Below are 20,048 nucleotides of genomic sequence, written 5' to 3' on the forward strand. Positions count from 1 at the left end.
GACTTTTTAGGGAACCCCCACATGAGAAAGACAGTAACGAGTCGTTGAGGGACTTGGAGTATCCAACTGCCCATTTAATAGGTTATAGTTTTATCTTTAAAAAAAATAAAATTTAGATAAGGAAAAAACATAAAAAGCAAAATGAAAGTAACTTAGAAATACCCAAAAAATTAACTAACAACAAAAATAATATTTGGACATTAAACAAAGGGGAAAACTGTAGAAAATCTCAGAGCTAATTAATCTTAATCTTAAAACTAACTTGTAATTAAGTTGAATTCATCATGCTTGCTTTGGTGGGCTTCAAAGTTTGACCATGAAAGTCATGAACATCATGCAAGAATTAACAGAAAACTAGCAGAAAATTATTCAAAGAAGCTGTCGTTTACTCTTGTTCTTCTCATTTCTAATATACAAATTAAAGAAAAACAAAAATAAAGAACATTTTTAATTTTGGAGGGCTTTGCATCACAGATGGAGATGAATCACAATCTACCCAAACAAACACTAAAGTGTGTTTATATATATATATTCTTTAGATATATGCAGACGTCCCAGGCTTGGTCATCATTTTCTTCTTAATACCAATTGTTACAACTTAGTCACCACTTTTGCACGTTTGTTATTAGCTTTTGCCAAGATGGCCAACAATGCTGTAATATCGGAATACTAACTGTGGTAGAAACTGTGCTTTGGGTTGGAAATTGTTTAAGCTTTGTGAGGGAAGAGGCGGATTGGAAGCCCTTTTTCAGGGTTCGGCATCGGATCCACAACAATTTTCTCATCTGGAAATACCATCTCCCACTTGAACCTCCTCACTAGATGGTACATGAACACGAGGATTTCCAGCCGAGCGTATTCTTTTCCAGGGCACATTCTGGGTCCTCCACCGAATGGCACGAAGGTGTAGGGCGCTGGTCCAGACCCCTCGAACCTTGAAGGATCAAACTTTTGTGGGTCGGGGAAGAATTCGGGGTTTTTGTGGGTTGAATTTGCACTCCAATAGATCTGCATGGAAATTATATATATAGGAGAGGTTTGAGCAGCGATTTGGGATGAAAGAGCAGTATATATGTATGGTGGGAAAGAAAGAATGAAAGAAGAAATGATGTTAGTTACCTTCCAACCCTTTGGAATGGAGAAACCGTTGTACATGAAGTCAGTGAGTGCTTCTCTGAAAGCGCCTTGGAGAGGGGGAGCAAGTCTCATGACTTCACAAGCCACGCACCATGAATACTTCATCTTCTGAATATCCTCCCAATTCAGCAACTCTCCGGGAGCTTTTGATTTTGCGATTTCCACTTGTTCTGTTCATCAATTCATGAATGTAATTAAGTAGTTGAAAACCTCGATAAATACATATTTAAGGGTTAATACGTTGATGTTGCTGTTGCTGTGTATATATATATATATGTACCTTGGTAGACCCGTTGGTAGACGTCGGGGAGCTGGGCGAGATACTTGACGATGGAAGCGCAGGCGGAGCTAGCGGTGTCATGGCCGCCGATGAGCAAGCCCAAGATCTTGTCGGCCACATCATACTCTTGCATGAACTTGCCATTTTCGTCGCTGGTGAGAAGCATGTGTGACAGTATGTCTTGGGTGGGAGAGGCCTTGCCCTCGGCCAAGTCCAGCTTCCGTTGCTTGATGATGGAGATGAGCTCTGTCCTGATGAAGTTGGAGGCCTTGATGGCCCTGTAAAACGGCGTCCCCGGCAGGTCGATCGGCACCGAGAGCAGCCCCGCCGCCAGCACGCCGAAAGGATCGGCGAATTTGGCCACGTGGTTGGGATCTTCCACGCTCACGAACAGCCGGCAGGCCAGCCAGAAAGTGTAGCGTTTGGTGAGCGGGAAAACCACCACCTGCTCCTTGTTGTCCCAGTCCGCTGCGAAGTGCCGCTGCGCAATGCCGTCCATGATGCCGATGTAACTGATCAAAGAAACACAACAAACACGTAGGGATTCAGAGACAAATCTCTCTCTCTCTCTCTCTCTATATATATATATATATATTTATATGTATGTATATGATAAGCTTAATCATAACATAATCCTCATCTATCGTAATTCAAATTAATCTGATGATCTGATTCTAGCTAATTAATTCATCTTGACAGTACCGGTGCAAGGCCTCGGCTTTGAGGAAATTGGGCAGCATCTTCCTCAGGATAATGGCCTCTTCCTTGGAAGAAGTCTGGGTAGAAGAAGGGAACACCTTGTCGACGGAGCTTGGCCACCATGCCTGGACCAGCTTGTTCTCGTTTGAGAACAAGAACTTGTTCCCGGCGGAGCCGCAGAACACCACCGCCGGCGAGCCCAGAAGGTTGGTCTTGAACACGTTGGACGAGTACTTTGCAATCCTGTCGAATATGAACTTCTCCGGGTGGCCCTTCCAGCCGGTGGACAGAAACTCCAGGCTCTCTCCAATCACCGGAAGCCCCGTCCTGCCGGGCGGCAGCTTCCCGGCGGCCTTCTGCTTGGAGGAGAAGAAGAGCAGGTGCATCACCAGAGACACAATCACGATGAAGAAGCCAAGCAGGGAGGGGTAGAACAGCTCCATTACTGATCGATCAGTAGAATTCCTCTCGATCGCTTGGCTTTGATTAGTAATGAGAGAAAAATATAATTTTAGTTTGTATGAGATATAGCAGGATGAGTGGCCGACTATTTATAGGCAATCAATCCAAGGCCGTACGTAGCATGCATTTCAGTCAAAAAATGCACACTTTGAACATTAGGTGAAGCTTTGTTTTTACAATTTATATATATACCATCTTTCGTCTTTTTACGTACGTTCTCTACCAATATACATATCCATACATACAAACATGTATAAATATATAAATATCTATAAAATTCTTTGAGATATTATATATATATATATATATATGCTGTGGACAATAAGACGTACCTGAGTAGCTAGCCACTGAGAGTCTCGAGTCAAACATGGGTAGCAACCGTAGCATATATAGCACTCTCTTCCCATTAAAATCCACTGGACTTGGTCCCCTCTTAGTTTATGAGTCTTTTCTGACGTTTTTTGATTGAAAGATATATACATATATATATATATATATATGAAAGTGACTAATATTTCTCTTATTTTAATCGTATCGCGTGTTACGCTCCTCTCCCATGCATTTTATCAGAGAATTAAGCTGCATGCCCACGTCCTAAATACTCTTCTATTCGATTTGAGAATCCTAAACCTATTACTACTAGAAATTAATATCCCACCCTTCAATCATAGAGAATTATATATTATTGATCTCGATCGTTGAGAATCTCTCTTACTTAATTATTGAGGATTAGATTATATAAATGATACAATATCTTATTATGTGTTACTTATTAATTAATAACTAATAGGATATGAACATACATTATTGAACACTTAAATGTGTAACTCATGCATCGATCATTAGGTGCCAACTTAATTTGTTGTGCAAGTTAACATGCATGGATGAATTAATGCATATATATTATATAGGTTACATAGTGATGGAATGTCTAAATATTTACATTACCGCTACACAATCAGTGATATGCCAATAATTTTCTGTCTAAAAATAGTGGTCGTTTTGTAAATTTATTAATTAAAAGAAAATAATCATTTGCATGTGTGGATGCAACACAAAAGGTTGGCATGCACCTCTGTATATCCAATTAGCTGGGGAGAGTTCTTAGAATTGGAATAAGAAGAGATATTGTAAGAAGCTTTTTGCAAAATTTGGCAGAGATGAGCATACAAAGTAAGAAAGTTTAGGACATTAAACTGAGCTGACGATAGGTTGGTGGTCAGTTTAGTCAACTTGCACAAACCACAGTATGATTGGATGGACCCCTGCCTGGGGCTGCCCATGGGATATAGAAGATTATTTTCTCGGAAAATGGAGTTTATTTTCCCGGAAAGAGGTCAGGGACAACCAGATTTGAACAGCTTTAATTGTATCTACATGGTCATTAAATGGTAGTTGAGTTGTAGTTCACTTATTCTAACTTGGTGGCTACTCATTTTGTCAACATATTGCACGCCTAATTAATTCATCCCAACTTGCTTAGATTTTACAGTACATTTAACTTTTTTGTTAGGTTGAGTTGATTCTTGTCGTGATTTTAAAATTATTTAATATAAATTTAAGTGTTGTTGATAATAAATAAAAAAATATTTTTTAATTAAATTCTTGAGAGTCATATTTACCAATTACGTAATGGGATTTGTGTGACTCTGGACGTTGCGTGTTATTATTTGCGAAATATATTAAATTTTATTTTGACTTTTTTTTTTTTGTAAAAAAATGGAATTAATTATGACTATGAGTTGTGGGTTCCTTTTTAGTTTCGTAGGAATTTCAAATTTTATTTTGGGAAAAATTGAAAATATAAAAAACTCACCCAAAAAGACTAATTTATATAAAATGATCATAGAACAATTAAAATGATTTGGAGACTTACAAAATTTTGTAAAAATGAATGAAAATGTTATTTGGACACTCACGTTTGTCATTTATAGTGACACTATATACTAACGATTTGTATTGTATGTCATATGAATACAAATATATAAGATATTAATATCGAAAAATTACCACAACTACAGAAAAAAATAGCATTTTCGTTAACTTAATATAGACTTCTTTCTGAAAGGTTTAGATCTGTATTTTTCTATCACTATAATTCCTAACACCTACACTTATAAATTTGATATTTATAGTGATATTTTACATTAATGTCATATTCCACGTTTGAAATTATTTAAGTATATTTTTGTGTAATAATGGTCAATTTAATAAAAATAAATATTAAAATATACGAGTATTGATGGTCACATTTGACATGCAAGACTTTTTGGACTCTTCATTATTGGCTCCTCAAAAGGTCAAAATTCAGTAGAATTTATTAATAAACATACTAATTATACATTTACAAAATTATCAAATAATTTTGTTGACATTTTAAATAGTTTTTACAAGTGGAGAAATTTATTTTTAGTTAAATAATAATCAAACAGCTCCATGCCCAAGTCAACTAGATCAAAACTCGAATTTTAAGTCTCCAATCCACTAATACTATTATTTGGGATTACCATCCTTACAGTGTCCTCTATTGCTCATACTCTCGATTTTAGTATATGAGGTAAATCACAGGTGGAGACTTTATTTCATTGTGCAGGGTAAGGAATTTAACTCATGATCTATTAGTGTGAATCTCAATTTATCGTGATTTAACCACTTAATCTGTGCCTTAAAAACTACTAAAACTATTACTTAGTACGTTACAACAACATAGATGATATATATATGTATAGGGTTTTTCTGTCTTCTCGTCTATGGGCATATATAGTATAGAAGATAATTGTTTTGTTATAATAATTCTTCTTATTTTATACTGACACAAAATAAAAAATCTCATATCGATCTATACTATATTTCTATAGCTATCTATGCTATTGTATAAGCAGATATCCGATTTTGGACTTATGATCTCTAAACGAGAACTGATTTTCAAACTAATCTTTATTACTACACTAAAACATATATCATATAAAATTTAAACAGTTAAGATGAAAAAAAATCACCCAATCACTTAAATTTTTTTATTTTTTTTGCACCTAATTAATATACTTCTTTCCTCAAATTATATATATAATTACCTTTTTTTCTATAAATAAAAATTTCATTAAACAAAAAATCTCAAAAGCGGACAAAGAAACTCACAAAGAAAGTCCTCTAAACAAAAAAAGAAAAAAAGAAAAAAAAGACTATACAATCATGTACAATAATCATATGATATTTTCAAAAGAGCGCAGAACAAACTAACTCCCAATCAGACCTCCTTATTAAACCAAGAACGTTGTACTTTCACACTTCACCAACTTTGTTGCGTGAGGTATGAAATGGGATCTCAAGTTGCATGATCGATGATAAGTTTGACAAAATGGTCCATATGATGGTATCTTCATTGGCCACATTAGGGAATTTATTCATATTTTTATTGTATCGTTGATAGCAACTGTACGTAGTTGCCTCCGCGGACCAGCACTTGGTGTCACAATTTTGAAGTCTATTCCCTCTTTGGAATTTGGTACCTCTCATTGTCTTGTTTGAGAGATACTGTTTGGTGTTTTAATTACATATAATTAACTGTTATTAAGTCGCGTAAGATAACAGAGTTCATGGCTTGCAGGTCTGTTTGTTAATCATAATTAGGGAAATGTTATTGGGACATTCGATTGTGATATTTTGATAATATTGGTGTAACCATATAATTAACATCAAATATCTGTAGATAGGATCTACTTCACTTTCAGTGTTCGACACTGATCCTTTTCGAACTGATATCCAAAGATTCCTTATAACATGATGGTTTGAAATGATGATTTATTGCAGGTTTTGGTGAAAATATATATATATATATATACATATATATTAATGTATAAGTGTTACTAAAAATATACAGCTAAAATATATAACTAAGTGTTACCATATATTAATGTATAAGTACTGTTACTAATGTTAACTCTAAACCCAAGACTTCAAACTAAAGAAAAGCTTAAAAATAAACTTTTGGATTAAGAATTATGTTTTAAAAATAAATAATAATTATAATTTAAATCTAAAGGAGAAAAGTAGCCAAAAGTACCAAAAAGTTGAGAAGTTTCCAATATTTAAAAGTCTCACTAGTGAAGTATATTGTTTGTGTAGAAAATGTGATTCAGATATTTATTTTTGACACTTGTATGATATTTATGTATTAATGTGTTATATATTATGTCACATTAATGTAAAAGTATCATTAAAGAAGTAAATATTCAAATAACATTTGCGTTACTATTTATCCATTCATATATAGACATGGTCTAGAAAATAGTTAATCCATAGGAGAAAAACTAATAAAAACTTATTAAAAATATTTTCAACGTGTCCCAAGAAATCTGGGTTCCATGTGTGTTCTCACCATCTAACCAGTGACTTTATTATTATTAAAATTTATTATCACACACACATATATATGTTGGTGGTGGTTGGAATTGATAATCAACAAGTTTGTCTTAAGCCGAGTGCATTCGATAGTTGTTTTGGGTTCCAAACTTGGTCAAGATTTTCCCAACCTATAAAAACAATGCTTGATTTCTTACTATATTTTTCGATAATTATGGCAACCTTAATACTAGAGATAAAAGTAAAGTAATCATATGTAATAAATAATATACTTGCCTCTTGAAATTTGTGTCTAGAAGTATCGTGAGACAAGCTAGAGAGAGACATGATTAATTGTGCCACGTGAAAAATCAGCTCATGGGCCAAACTAAAGTAATAGAGATTTGGGTCTGAATAGAGATATATTTAATTATTTGGGTTGAGTGTTTTACTTGAATCTAAACTCGTACCTCAATTTGAATATTCAGAGAGGTATACCACCTCTGGAGATTTTTTATTTGAATTCTGTAATTTAAGGGTAGAAAACTTTTTTCTTTGAAAGAAAAAAATAAAGAAATGTACAAAAATGGGAATTCATGGTTGGATTTGGTTAGAAGTTGATTTTATAATTAATTTATGTCACATGCACCACCATAGGGTAGTTGGCCACTGGTTGATATGTCAGGATTAGGAAAAATTAATTACTTAGGGTTGCCTCCTTTTTAGGTCAGTTCTCCTTCAATTTTTAATAAATATAATTTAAAAGAAAATCATATAAAATATAGATTTTTTTTCTATTTTAATTACTTCTACTATATATTATTATTTCTTCTTTCTTTAACTTATTTTATTTTATTATTATTGGGATGCCTTTTGTTTGAAGTAAATATCGTTCACGAACTAGCGTTGGCGTATTGATAGTGAAACCTCTTATAATTTATGTATGTTTTTTATTTTTAAATTAATTCACATAATTTTTAGATATTTTATTTTCTCTTTAAGGAGTCTCATCTGAGTTGTTCGCACACTGCATATCTTATTCGGATAACTTCTTTTGTATTTCATTTTTTATTGGTATTCTATATAAAAAGATTCTTTTTAAGTCGTTTACAATTTTAACTTACAATTAGACATTATATGACAACCTAATATATTGCAATGAATTTTCTTCTATCTCTTCCAATTATCCACCCAAAAAAAACATTGAAACTTTAGAATGTAAATGAAAAAAAGGACAAAATTGCCGCCTTCTTTGATACTTAACATAAAATATTATTCAAAATTAATATAATTTGTAGCAACATAAGTGAAACTAAAATCATAATTTTCTTTACAAGATTTCCACTTAAATGTTTTGTTTTTTAGAGAAAAATAACACATAAGAAGTTATCCACGCTTGACATATATTATTTCATTGTTTGAAAATCTCAAAAATGATGTTACCGAAAATCTTATCTGGCAATCTCAGAGGATGATAATGTTGAAAATTTCACTTATTCGTTAGAGGTTCAATCTATATAAATAGTAAAGTATCAACAAGTAATAACGATACACATTTTCTAAAATACACAAGGACTCTAGTGTTTGTCTTTAAGTTCTTCTTGAATACTAATTTGATCGTTGAGAGTTATGCCGAGAGACAAAAGTCATGTGTTTTTAGGAGTGTGACGCTTAATTAGTGTACTTGGTGCTCCTACCAGCAACATTAATTTTTTTTTTTTTTTTTATAAAAATCATCATCAAACTAATAATTAATTAAGATACTAATTAATATCTTCATGAGTATTTGCAAGTATTTCTTATTTAGCACAAATACATGCACATTAGAATCTCTTTACGTGAGCATATCATCTTTCCACAAGCAATCGCACGTGAAAGAAAATGTGATTTCATATCTGTTTGGTTGGTGGGAAAAACTAAACCTTTGGTGCTCTAATGGAAGAGATCTAATTTCTAAACATAGAGACATAGGTGCCCTTTTATTTTATGTTTGTTAATTCTAAGGTAGAGTGAGTGGCTTTAGAACAGATCGATATTGTGGTTGTTCAAAGTTCACGAGGGTTTGCAGAGAACTTAAAGAAGTCATGAAGATGGTTAGAAAAGCAACCTTTTTATTAATTAATTTTCTAACATTTTCTCGAGAAAGACAAAAACTAGAGAAATTCTTTCATATGTTCATCCATACATGTTGCAAGCTAATTAAATCACAAGTGTGACACTTGGAATGTGACGAAAATAATTATATAATTAATTTCTCTAGTTTGTTTGATTCTTTCGATTGTAGCTTAGGCAACATCAATAATTAAGGTGACATTTGGATTGACAGCTAAAGATTTGTTAAGCTTGACTTTTTTGGTGGACTATAACCTTTTGGGTGCATACATAAGTTTTATGTCTCAATCAAAAAAAATTAGTTGTCAACAAGTCTCCGTCTGAATTAAGTTACACTGATTTAGATGTTTAATAATAAGTCAAATCTTGAAAAGATATCGAGTTCATGTATAAAACTAATTAGATTGATTTGAATTTTAGTAATATGTCAGCTAGCTACTTGAAAAGATGTTCTTATCTTAAAAAGATTTTTCTCTCTTATTTCGTAAAATAAATATTAAAAATAATTTACACTAAATGTCTGTAAAAATAAGAGATCAACGACTTAATACTTTCATTGAATATAAGTTCTTCTTCCTTAAATCACAAAAGCCTAAAATACTAAAAGTAATTTATAATGAATGTCCAACTAAAATATATATAATTAAACCCAACAACGATATTAACTTGACATTAATCTTTAAAGAGATATTCTATTATCCAACTTTAATTTTTCAACCCTACAATAAGTCATACACAGGAGAGATAGAAAATTACTATTATTTATCATTAAAGTTGGTTTCTTTTTTCAGATTTTGAGATCCTTTTAGGATTATAATTAGAAAGGTGGTTATATCTTCTTTTAATTTGTTCTAGGAAGAAAGGAAAATTAGATCCCTTAGAAATAATTTGAATCTTTTGTTGATGACAAAGAAGTTAAAGGTTTTGTAACATCAAATTTCATAAATTTTCCAAATCAACTATAAGTTTTAACTACGCCTCACATTGTAAACTAGGTTTTTGATGTAATTTTAAATTATTCGTCGTGAATTTGAACTCATATTTAGGGATGTTTACAGTTCGATTTAGTTCAATTTAGAATAATTTTGAAACTAAACCATTTATTATAGTTTGAGAAAATTTCCAATCAAACCAAATCATAAAATTGCGATTTGTTTTGAATCAAACCACGATTTAAACAATACAAGAGTTATATCTATATATATATATATTTAAACATATTTTAGCACAAATAAAATAGTTAAGATTTATTATTTTTTATTTTTTGCTATATGTGTTACACTAGGTTGCTTTATTCTTTGATCGATCTTATTTAACTCTTTTTAATTAGTTTAGAATTTTATATTTTAATTATATGATATGCAACACGATATAGTTTATAGTTTGGTCTATGTTATTAATTTCATAAATCTAAACCAAACCATAAACCATTTTTATTAAAAAATCTAAACCAAACTATTTTGTGAAAACCTAAAACCAAGCCAAGCTTTTATTGGTCCGATTTGATTTAACGATTTAAACCAAATTATGCACACCTTTACTTATATCATAACTAAGGTCTATAGAACTCAAACTCAAAATTTGAATTCACTATCGCTACAACATATTACTAGAATTCAATTTCAATGGCCAAAAATTTAAGACCATGCATAAGTCGTCAATGAGAGAAATTATTTTGTATCTCTGAAATCCTATGTGACAATAATTTTGTGGTCTCCAATGGAATCTCATATTGAAATTTGAGAGCATATATGTCTTAGGAACCCTAAAATTGAAAAATTATATAATTTTGTAAAAATAATTTGGAATGGTAATTAAATAATCATTACTCTAACCATAAAAGGTGACACTTAATAAGCACCTCTATAGATTAGAGTAGCCATAGCCACTAGGATATGGTACTGATTAACCAATTCTAATTAATAGGCTTTGAAATCTCTCTCTCTCTCTCTCTCTCTCACACACACACACACACACATATTTATATATGCATGTGATGCCTTGATTAAACGTTTTCTTCCTCTTTTGGCTTCTTGTAAATTGCTTGTTAGGTGAGATCTTATTTTTTCTATAATTAAAAATATATAAACAAAAAAAAAATAGCATTGTGCACAAGCAACGTTAGGACATAGAGCACAACACAAGTAATCGAGAAAAACTAACTCACACTAGAAATAGGAGCTATGACTATATTCTAGAGACTAATAAGTCTGGAACCTACAAAATACTATCAAATATATTGTAGAAAGAGGTATATCAAGTGTGAACCAAAGCCAATCTCTGCAATGACGAGAGAAATTAGATAGTGAAAATATAACTCTAAAAATCACAGTTTGAATCAAGTGCGCTAATTAGAATTTTGCACGTTTCTATCTATAGAAACACCAATTATTGTACTCACTCGATAAAAAATAAACCAAATCTTGAAACATCAAGCCATGAGCTACTTGCCTACTTGTTAGGTGAGAATAGAAGACGATATGCTAAATAACAATGATTAATGACCAAACTCATAGTCATTTGTTTGCTATTCAACATGTACTATATATATATGAAATTAAATTAAGATGAATTATTACAATTCCAAGAATTCAATGATCCCATTTTAAGATATGAAATATATATAAATCATCAATGATAATTTTTACTTAATTTGATGCACATTTGACAAATTTAGACCAATTGGAGTAAGCATATATATCTCAAATTTTAACCAAAAACAAGGATATGGGAAGAAAAAAAAAATGCCTACATGGGTATGAGTACTGGTAAAGCTATGTACAACTAGGGACGAGTAATATTTTGAACAAATCGAAATAACATAATTGAATCAATCAAAATTAACGATTCAGTTCAATTCAAGTTGTAGATTGGTTCGATTTTGTCTTCAATTTTGATAATTTTAGTTATTTTGGTTTGATCTCCATATTAGAAAAAAAAATTGAAATAACTGAACTGACATAAATATATAAAAACTACGTCGATTTTTTGAGCAAATTTTTGATTTTTTTATTTTTTTTTTCTGTTGTTTGGTTTTTCATTTTTTTTTATTTTTAGGTTTCTTATATTTGAGCATCTATTTAACCAATTCAATTTAATTTTTGATACAAATTCGATCTATCTAGTTTGAGCAATTCTGAACTGATTGAGTACTCACTCACACGTACAAAGCGTTACCCATTTGTGTGTGTATATATATTTATATACTTATTATTTTTTTTGGAGTAATATTAGTAGATTTAAGAATGATATTTTAACCTTTTCAACATTCAATATGATGAAAAATTAAACTTTGATCGAGAGTTTAATAAATAATATATATATATATATATTTACTCTAAATGGAAGGAGCATAAGTATATGATGGATATCCATTACAAAACAAAGATGATGATGAAAAATTAAATATATTATTTGATCAAATATATATATACTGATACAAATATTAAAAATAAGATTGTGAAAACAAATATAAAGAAAGTTACACAATCCATATTTAGTAAGTTGTGCCATTCTTAAATTATGATGAGGTAAGAATTTGATTTTCACGTCTCAATTGGCGCATCAAATTTTATGTGTTATCCAAACAAAGTTAGTTATCATTTTTTTTTTCATATATACTTTATAGAGTTGTGTTCTATAACATTTTTGGTTGCTTTCGATCTACTAATATTCTTCTACTTAACTAAATTATACTGCTTAATAATTGGAGGTGGATGCTATAAATGTTAATTTTCACATAAAAGGGAAGAGTTGATTCATGAGTATGTTATTAGCATTCTAAGCTACTATTTGGAGAGTATCTAGTTACTTTCACCATAAATGATGTCATTCGCATAAATGTACTAATCTAATACTTGAGATTCTATGAATTATCGATTTATATTTTGATTGAACTTTTTTTAAGTTCTTTTAAATGAGTAACTGGGTTTATCATTACAAATATGAACACTCGCGTCAAAAGCCTTCACGTGCTTAGAGAGGTTCTTTAACAAGGGTTCTAAAATTAATGTCTCGCTACATATCTTTTCTAGACTTCCTTTACTAATTGTATAAAGTTGTATATAGATTATTTCTTTTAGATTGGAGAAATATATTTTTTATTTAAATTTGTAGACACTTTTTGGTGTTTATAATAAAATTTTTATTTAAAAAATAAAAATACAAATTTGATCATTATTTATTTAATTTTATGATTTCTACACAAGTGGTAAAGTATTGGCCAGTTTAGTGCTAAATTTTATGAGCTTTGCCTCTTCAATAATTAATGAAAAATATTATTTAAACATTAATGGGACGTAACACTCATATATATTAATATATTAATATAAATATATAATATATCAATGTACGAATATTATGAAAAGTGTGTCATGGTCTAAATAGTATTTTTATTTTTATTAATTTTGGTTGACGGATTTAATTTTATTATATATGTAATAAATGTATATTATTTTATATTTAAAAAATTGTAAACCTGGTATGAATTTTTATTCAAAATATTTTATTTATTAATCAATGTTGGAGGGTATATGCCCCCTCGGCACCATGGCCAATGGGGCTTTGTCTCACCTATATTGCTGGACCAGCCGAAGAGCTTGACTAAGTTGTTCACTTCTTCTCCATTAAAAGTTTCTTTGAAGTTTGAATCTCTTTTTATCCACGAATTGAAAAATTTTACGAGAAAGGCACAAGTTGGGTGTAGTAAAAGAAAGGTTTGGCTATCAATCCACGTAAAGGTTTGCATAATTAGAACCTATATTTAATTGCCTTCTAGCGATGTTAAATCATTCATCAATCAATATTGATTATCGAGAGCATGACTTGCAAAATGGCTCACTAATATAGGCTTGATATCACATCTAAATCATACCCAAAGTCATGTATAAAATAAAATCTTAACACAAATTATGTTCAAGTCTTCCTTAATTAAATTATATAAGTTTTAAATAATACAATTCATCTAGACAGGAGATAAATTTTTAGTATAGGTGACACATTTTTATTACCCAATAAAAAAGTACCACTTAGATCCTATCAAAATGAATAACTTTATTCATAAGTTTTAAGTGGTTGGGTCAAATAACTTAAATATATATATATATATAATAAAAAATAATTAATTAATTAATGCCAGCCTCAAGTTTGGAGTACCTTTTTGTGAAAGGGACCCTACAGTTGCCATTGCTCTTTGCTTGCCAAAGGCCCACCTGGGCAGCGCCCCTAAGACAATTGATCCAAGCCAGAATAGGAATAAAAAATTTTAATTTTAAAATATTTTAAGAAAAAAATTAATTTTAAAAGTTTGAAATATTAGGATAAGTATAATCTATAATAAATTTCATAAAAAAAAAAGAAGACAAAATAAACGTCATCTATAAGAGAAAAACATAATTCATAACTATCATAGTCTTAGCCAGATAAAAAATAATCAAGATAAGTGTTATATATAATAATTCTAATTTCAGATTAATTAAAATTATTCTATATCTCTCTATAAATAAGTAAACACTCATTCTTGAAAATATACGTTTCTAATATTAATTTCAATACAGTTTTTATTATTTTCAGTGTCTGACTTAAGAATCAGAATATTTGTGTGGAACCTCTCTGCGTCTTCTGATTGTTTTATTTTTTGCAAGATCAGGTAACTTGACAATGACGTTTTCAGTCAAATAAATTTATTATTGTATTCAGATAACAACACTTATAAATCTAATTAACTCATTTATTCTCTTTTAATTCGTTTTAATAAGATTATAGTATATGGGATTTAGACGAGAATCCACGAGCCCAAAACTCAAAATTTGAATTCACTAACGCTCGCAACAACATATTACTATAATATAATTTCAATGGCCAAAAATTTAAGACCAAACATAAGAGAAATTATTTTGTATCTTCCAAATCTTATGTGACAACAACTTTATAGTCTCCAAAAGAATCTTGAATTGAAATTTGAGAGCATGCCTTAGGAACCCTAAAATTGAAAAATTGTATAATTTTGTGAAAATTTTTGGGTTGGTAATTAAATAATTATTACTATAGCCATAAAAGATGACACTTAATAAGCACCTCTATAAATTAGAGTAGCCATAGCCACTAGGATATGGTACTGATTAACCAATTCTAATAGGCTTTGAAATCTCTCTCACACCTACATATTTATATATGCATGTGATGCCATGATTAAACGTTTTCTAGTTCTTTTGGCTTCTTGTAAATTGCTTGTTAGGTGAGATCTATAATTGAAAATATATAAACAAAAGAAATAGTATTGTACACAAGTAATATTAGGACATACTCTGAGCACAACATAAGTAATCGAGAAAAACTAACTCACACTAGAAATAGAAGCTATGACTATATTCCGGAGACCAATAAGTCTAGAACCTACAAAATACTACCAAATACATTCTAAAAAGAGATGTCAAATGTGAACCAAAGTCAATCTTAGCAATAACCAAAAAAAATAGATAGTGAAAAGATAGCTCTAAAAATCACAATTTGAATCAAGTGCACTAATTGGAACTCCGCACGTTTCTGACTATAGAAACACCAATTATTGCGCTCACACAATAAGAAATAAACCAAATCTTGGAACACCAAGCCATGAGCTACTTGCCTACTTGTTAGGTGAGATTGGGGAGACGATATGCTAAGCAACAATGATTAATGACCAAACTCATAGTCTTTGTTTGCTAAGTAACATGTACTATATATGGAACTAAATTAAGATGAATTATTACAATTCTGAGAATTCAGTGTTCCCATTTTAAGATATGAAATATAAATCATTAATGATAATTTTTCTTAATTTGATGCACATTCGACAAATTTAGACTAATTGGAGTAAATATATATATCTCAAATTTTAACCAAAAATATGGATATGTAATGGAAAAAATAAATACCTAAATTGGTATGTGTTACTGTTGAGTGTCCTGATATTATATTTGGATGACATATAGCAGGGTCATTTTAATGCATTAATTGTATTTTTGTATAAATCAATAATAGGCAAAATTTTCTTCATTTATATTTTCTCCAATCAATTATATGAATAAGTCCTCAGATCTTCTATGTGAGAATCTTATTCTCAATGTGTTAGATTGTGTGACAGGATTATCTAGCAACAAAATATCTTAAACTATTATTAGTCCTTAGATTCTTTGGATGAGAACTCCAATTAATCAAGTATGGACTAGCACATGAGTTACTATCTTGTTCAGTATGGGGATACTAATAGGAGAATGGTGTGTCACACATCATATAACATGAGATATCGCTAATAAACCTGTGGGTGGTCGTTGGGGAACGATCAGCTAAATGTGACGTCGATGACTAACCACATAGTTTGGTGGATAATGCTCGAGTCATCAAGTTGCGATAGTGTGTTGATCCTTAGACTTAAACCGATACTGTTGTTTTGTGTATTGGTGTGCACAATTTGCTAATAAGCCGTACCATCCAATTGGGAGGTGGGAACGTTCATCTATTTGGTTTCGTATTGCTAATATATGGAGACAGGTGTTGAGAATATGATCTGTCACCTTTGTCGATATTTGATGGGATAAACGTCTTATGTGATCTACTATTAATGTGGCAGGATAGTCCTTGGGCAAGGCAGATTGAAAGTCAAGAAAGGTGTTTCCTTTGGTGTCATCTGGTCACATTAATGAGGTCTGACACATAGTTATTAAGTTTGTGAGTTTGTCACTGCATGACTTTCACTCAGTTAGGACGTTAATTGATTGAATGATTATAGCACACAATAATCATCAACTGTAATAGGTTCACTTGAAGTGAGACTTCACTGCAACCTATACTGTCCTGAATCGCTGCTAGGCGCTATTTAGAAACTCTCGAAAAGTTGTCGAGATTCGGAGAAGTTTCGGTGATGGGTCAAAGTGATTGGCCGATATCGAAAAGAGTTTCGGTGTTATCTGATTGCCAGCGGGTAGTGAACCTAAAAAATCACACACCATATAGTGTTGCGTTTGGTATCGACATCGTGTCTAAAATGTCTTTGAAATTGGTTGGTCAAAAGTTGACCATTAACCCCATGCCAATAGTGCATAGTGTATAGTGTGAAATCAATTATTGGATTCCAAATAGTGCACAATGCATAATATATAATGAAATTGCATAGTAACCTTGAATTATTGAGAGAATAATTGAGGGGGGGTTCACGGACTTCAAAGAGAAATTAAATTAAGGGAATGGAAGAAGAAAATGAATGGGGAGGGAATTGTTTTTAATAAAAAAAGGGCAGAGCCCTCTACCTCTTCTCTGGTTTTCTCTCTCTCTCTCTCTAATTTTCTCACATAATTGCTTTTTCTTATTTTTTTTGCTTCCTCTGAAAAATTATTGAAATTATACAAGTAAATGTTAAGCGTATAATTTTGAGATACGAGTACCAGTGATACGCATATCCTCTGTGTCTAGCACAAGAAGAGGTGATTGGAGTGGTATCTTGCTGCATACTAAGTGTGGGCTGACTAGGACCACCACATCTTGAGGTGGATTCAGTCTCAGTACAGAAACCGTTTCTATACTCCATCCTTACATTGGACAACAGGTATGAGATTTATTTATGTATTCAATTGTTGAATATGTGTGTTGTTTAAATACCCAAGCTATGCATGAGTTATATAATATATTCCACTTTGTGTATCTGATACACGATAAAAATTTTATTTTTGCCTATACTGTCGTACTAATGATTCCCTTCAGTATGAGTGCAGGGAAAGGTATGTACATTTAGAGGCAAGTAACATCCCAGATAAACCAAAATAACATAATAAAACTAGTCAAAATTGTTGATTCAGTTTGATTCAAGCTATAGGTTGGTTCGACTCTATTTTCAAATTTGTTAATTTCAATTATTTCGGTTCGGTTTGGTCTTCATATTGGAAAAAAAAAATTGAAATAACTAAACTGACTGAAATGTTAAAAACAATGTTGTCTTTGATCAATTTTTTTGGTCAATTTGATGCTTTTTTTTTTTCGATTTTTTCTGTATGAACATCTATTTAGTTGGTTTGATTTAATTTTTGACACAATTTTGATTTCTTATGTTAGAGTAATATTAATACATTATGCACTTAAGATCTAAGTTGAAACAGGTACTTAGAGTAATTCAAGGGGGAGTGTCATTCGAGGTGCCAACTCCATAATTGTCAAAATGACACCCCAAATTCAAAATTTTGTACTCTAACGAGGGTGGCACCCAAGATTGCAAAATGACAGCAATGTTCTTAAGGTGCCAATTTTTCAAACTCTGGAGAGAGAAAATTGAGAGGTGCCATTGAACTGTTTTGTCATTTTTCTTCCAATGGTTACAATTCAATGGCTCTATTTCAACCAAAAAATTCTATAAATACATAGATTTTTTGAAGAGAAAACTTACCAAAGTTTGGAAAGTCATATGAAAATCGCTGTAAATTTTTTGCTCCCTGATTTTTCTTTCAAGCATGAATGTCAATAATGGTAGACGGAGGAAGAGGCACACAGAGGGAAAGGGGAAAGAAGCGTAGGAGAGGGGAAGAGAGAGAAGGCGCAGAGAAGAAAAGGAAGGGAAGAAGGCAAGGGTCATTTGCTTTGCATTCTTATAAATATATATATATATATATAATTGATTTTAATTTAAAATAAATATTTTTATTTTAGTTAATTGTTAGAATTTAAATTGAATCTTAAAATTAAATTAATTTTTGTAATTTAAATTGAATGTTTAAAATTTAGTTTATTTATATATTTTTGTTAATTTAGGGTGAATTTATTTATTTAGCTAATTTTTATAATTGAAGAATTTTTTTCAATTTTAGTTAATTGTTATTTAGAATTTAAATTGATTTTTAATTAAATTAATTTTTGTAATTTAATTTAAATTTTTAATTTGATTTAATTTTTAATTTTTTTAATTAAGAGTGATTTTATTTATTTTTTAATTGATTATTTTATACTCATTCTTTAAATTGATTATAATTTTTTTTTATAGAATTCACAATTTAAGGGTTCTTTTACTGATTTACTTATGAGCGATATCGATTTATATGATGATGCTATGCAGACCAATCCCGTAGTATTGGCGCTAGTACAAAATAAAGTCGTTCCAAGAGTGATAAAATCACAAAGGACAAAGAATTTCTTTCAAGAAAAAGATAAATTAATTGTGTCTGCGTAACTTAACACAAATAAAAATTCAATTATTGGGAATGAACAACAAGGTGGTACTTTCTGACATAGAATATTGAAATACTTAAAACTTCATGGAGACAATCAAGAAGAGCGTTCACAAGCTTCTATTAAAAGTCGTTAGACTGATATAAATGCAAAATATGGCAAATTTGTCAATTTTTATAATTAAATTGAAAGACTGTAACAAAGTAAACACACCGAGCAAAATAGTGTAATGATTGAGCTTTTTTTAGATAGACACTACTATGATTTGATATTTGAAGTATTGACTAAATGATTTCATATATTTTTTAGGTTGATGAAGCAAAATAAATGTTTGTTAAGATTATTGGAAAACTATTTCAATACGACTATTGTTGGAATATATTGAAAATGGAGTGGAAATGGACTGATAATCTCACCAACAATAAAAGAGAAAAAACTCATTCAACTGGTAATCCTGCTGAATCAAATTATGTTGAATTTTACTATTCAACTCTACATTTAGGGGATGACACTGAACCCTTGTCCACTCCCAACCTCGATAGGTCATTGGGCATAAAGACTTCGAAGAAATAACTTAAAAACAACAAGAAGCAAATCGGAATTGAAGATATACTAGATCATCACCACTAGATATCAAAGAATGGAAGTGGAACGACAAAAAATTGAGCAGCATGAGAAAATGTTTGCTAAACAGGTAGAAGTTCAAGAAAGGTATAATGAAATGAAAATCATGAAAATTGACACTACTGGCATGGACCCAATTTCTGCAACATATTAGAATAACCTGAAGATAGAGATTATGAAAAAGTAGGGTTTTAATTTTGAGTCA

The 20,048-nt window shown here is 30.8% G+C and overlaps 1 protein-coding gene across 1 annotated transcript; it reads right to left on the bottom strand.

Moving 5' to 3' along the window:
* Positions 1–493: 493 nt before the first annotated feature.
* On the bottom strand, positions 494–2,648 carry LOC127806885 (beta-amyrin 28-monooxygenase-like). Its single transcript, XM_052344452.1, has 4 exons — positions 2,120–2,648; positions 1,418–1,929; positions 1,120–1,307; positions 494–1,008 (listed from the first exon to the last, which is right to left on the bottom strand). Exons 1-4 carry the CDS (start codon positions 2,557–2,559, stop codon positions 709–711), a joined length of 1,440 nt encoding a protein of 479 aa, XP_052200412.1. The 5' UTR covers positions 2,560–2,648; the 3' UTR covers positions 494–708.
* Positions 2,649–20,048: the final 17,400 nt, after the last annotated feature.

This window comes from Diospyros lotus, chromosome 7, assembly GCF_014633365.1.
Source record: "Diospyros lotus cultivar Yz01 chromosome 7, ASM1463336v1, whole genome shotgun sequence".
In the NCBI taxonomy this organism is placed as follows: Eukaryota; Viridiplantae; Streptophyta; class Magnoliopsida; order Ericales; family Ebenaceae; genus Diospyros; species Diospyros lotus.

Coding starts and splice junctions, on each gene's coding strand:
- LOC127806885 (XM_052344452.1), bottom strand. CDS start 2,559: ATGGAGCTGTTCTACCCCTCCCTGCTTGGCTTCTTCATCGTGATTGTG. Junction 1,308..1,417: donor CTACCAACGGGTCTACCAAG/GTACATATATAT, acceptor ATTGATGAACAG/AACAAGTGGAAATCGCAAAA. Junction 1,009..1,119: donor CCATTCCAAAGGGTTGGAAG/GTAACTAACATC, acceptor ATTTCCATGCAG/ATCTATTGGAGTGCAAATTC.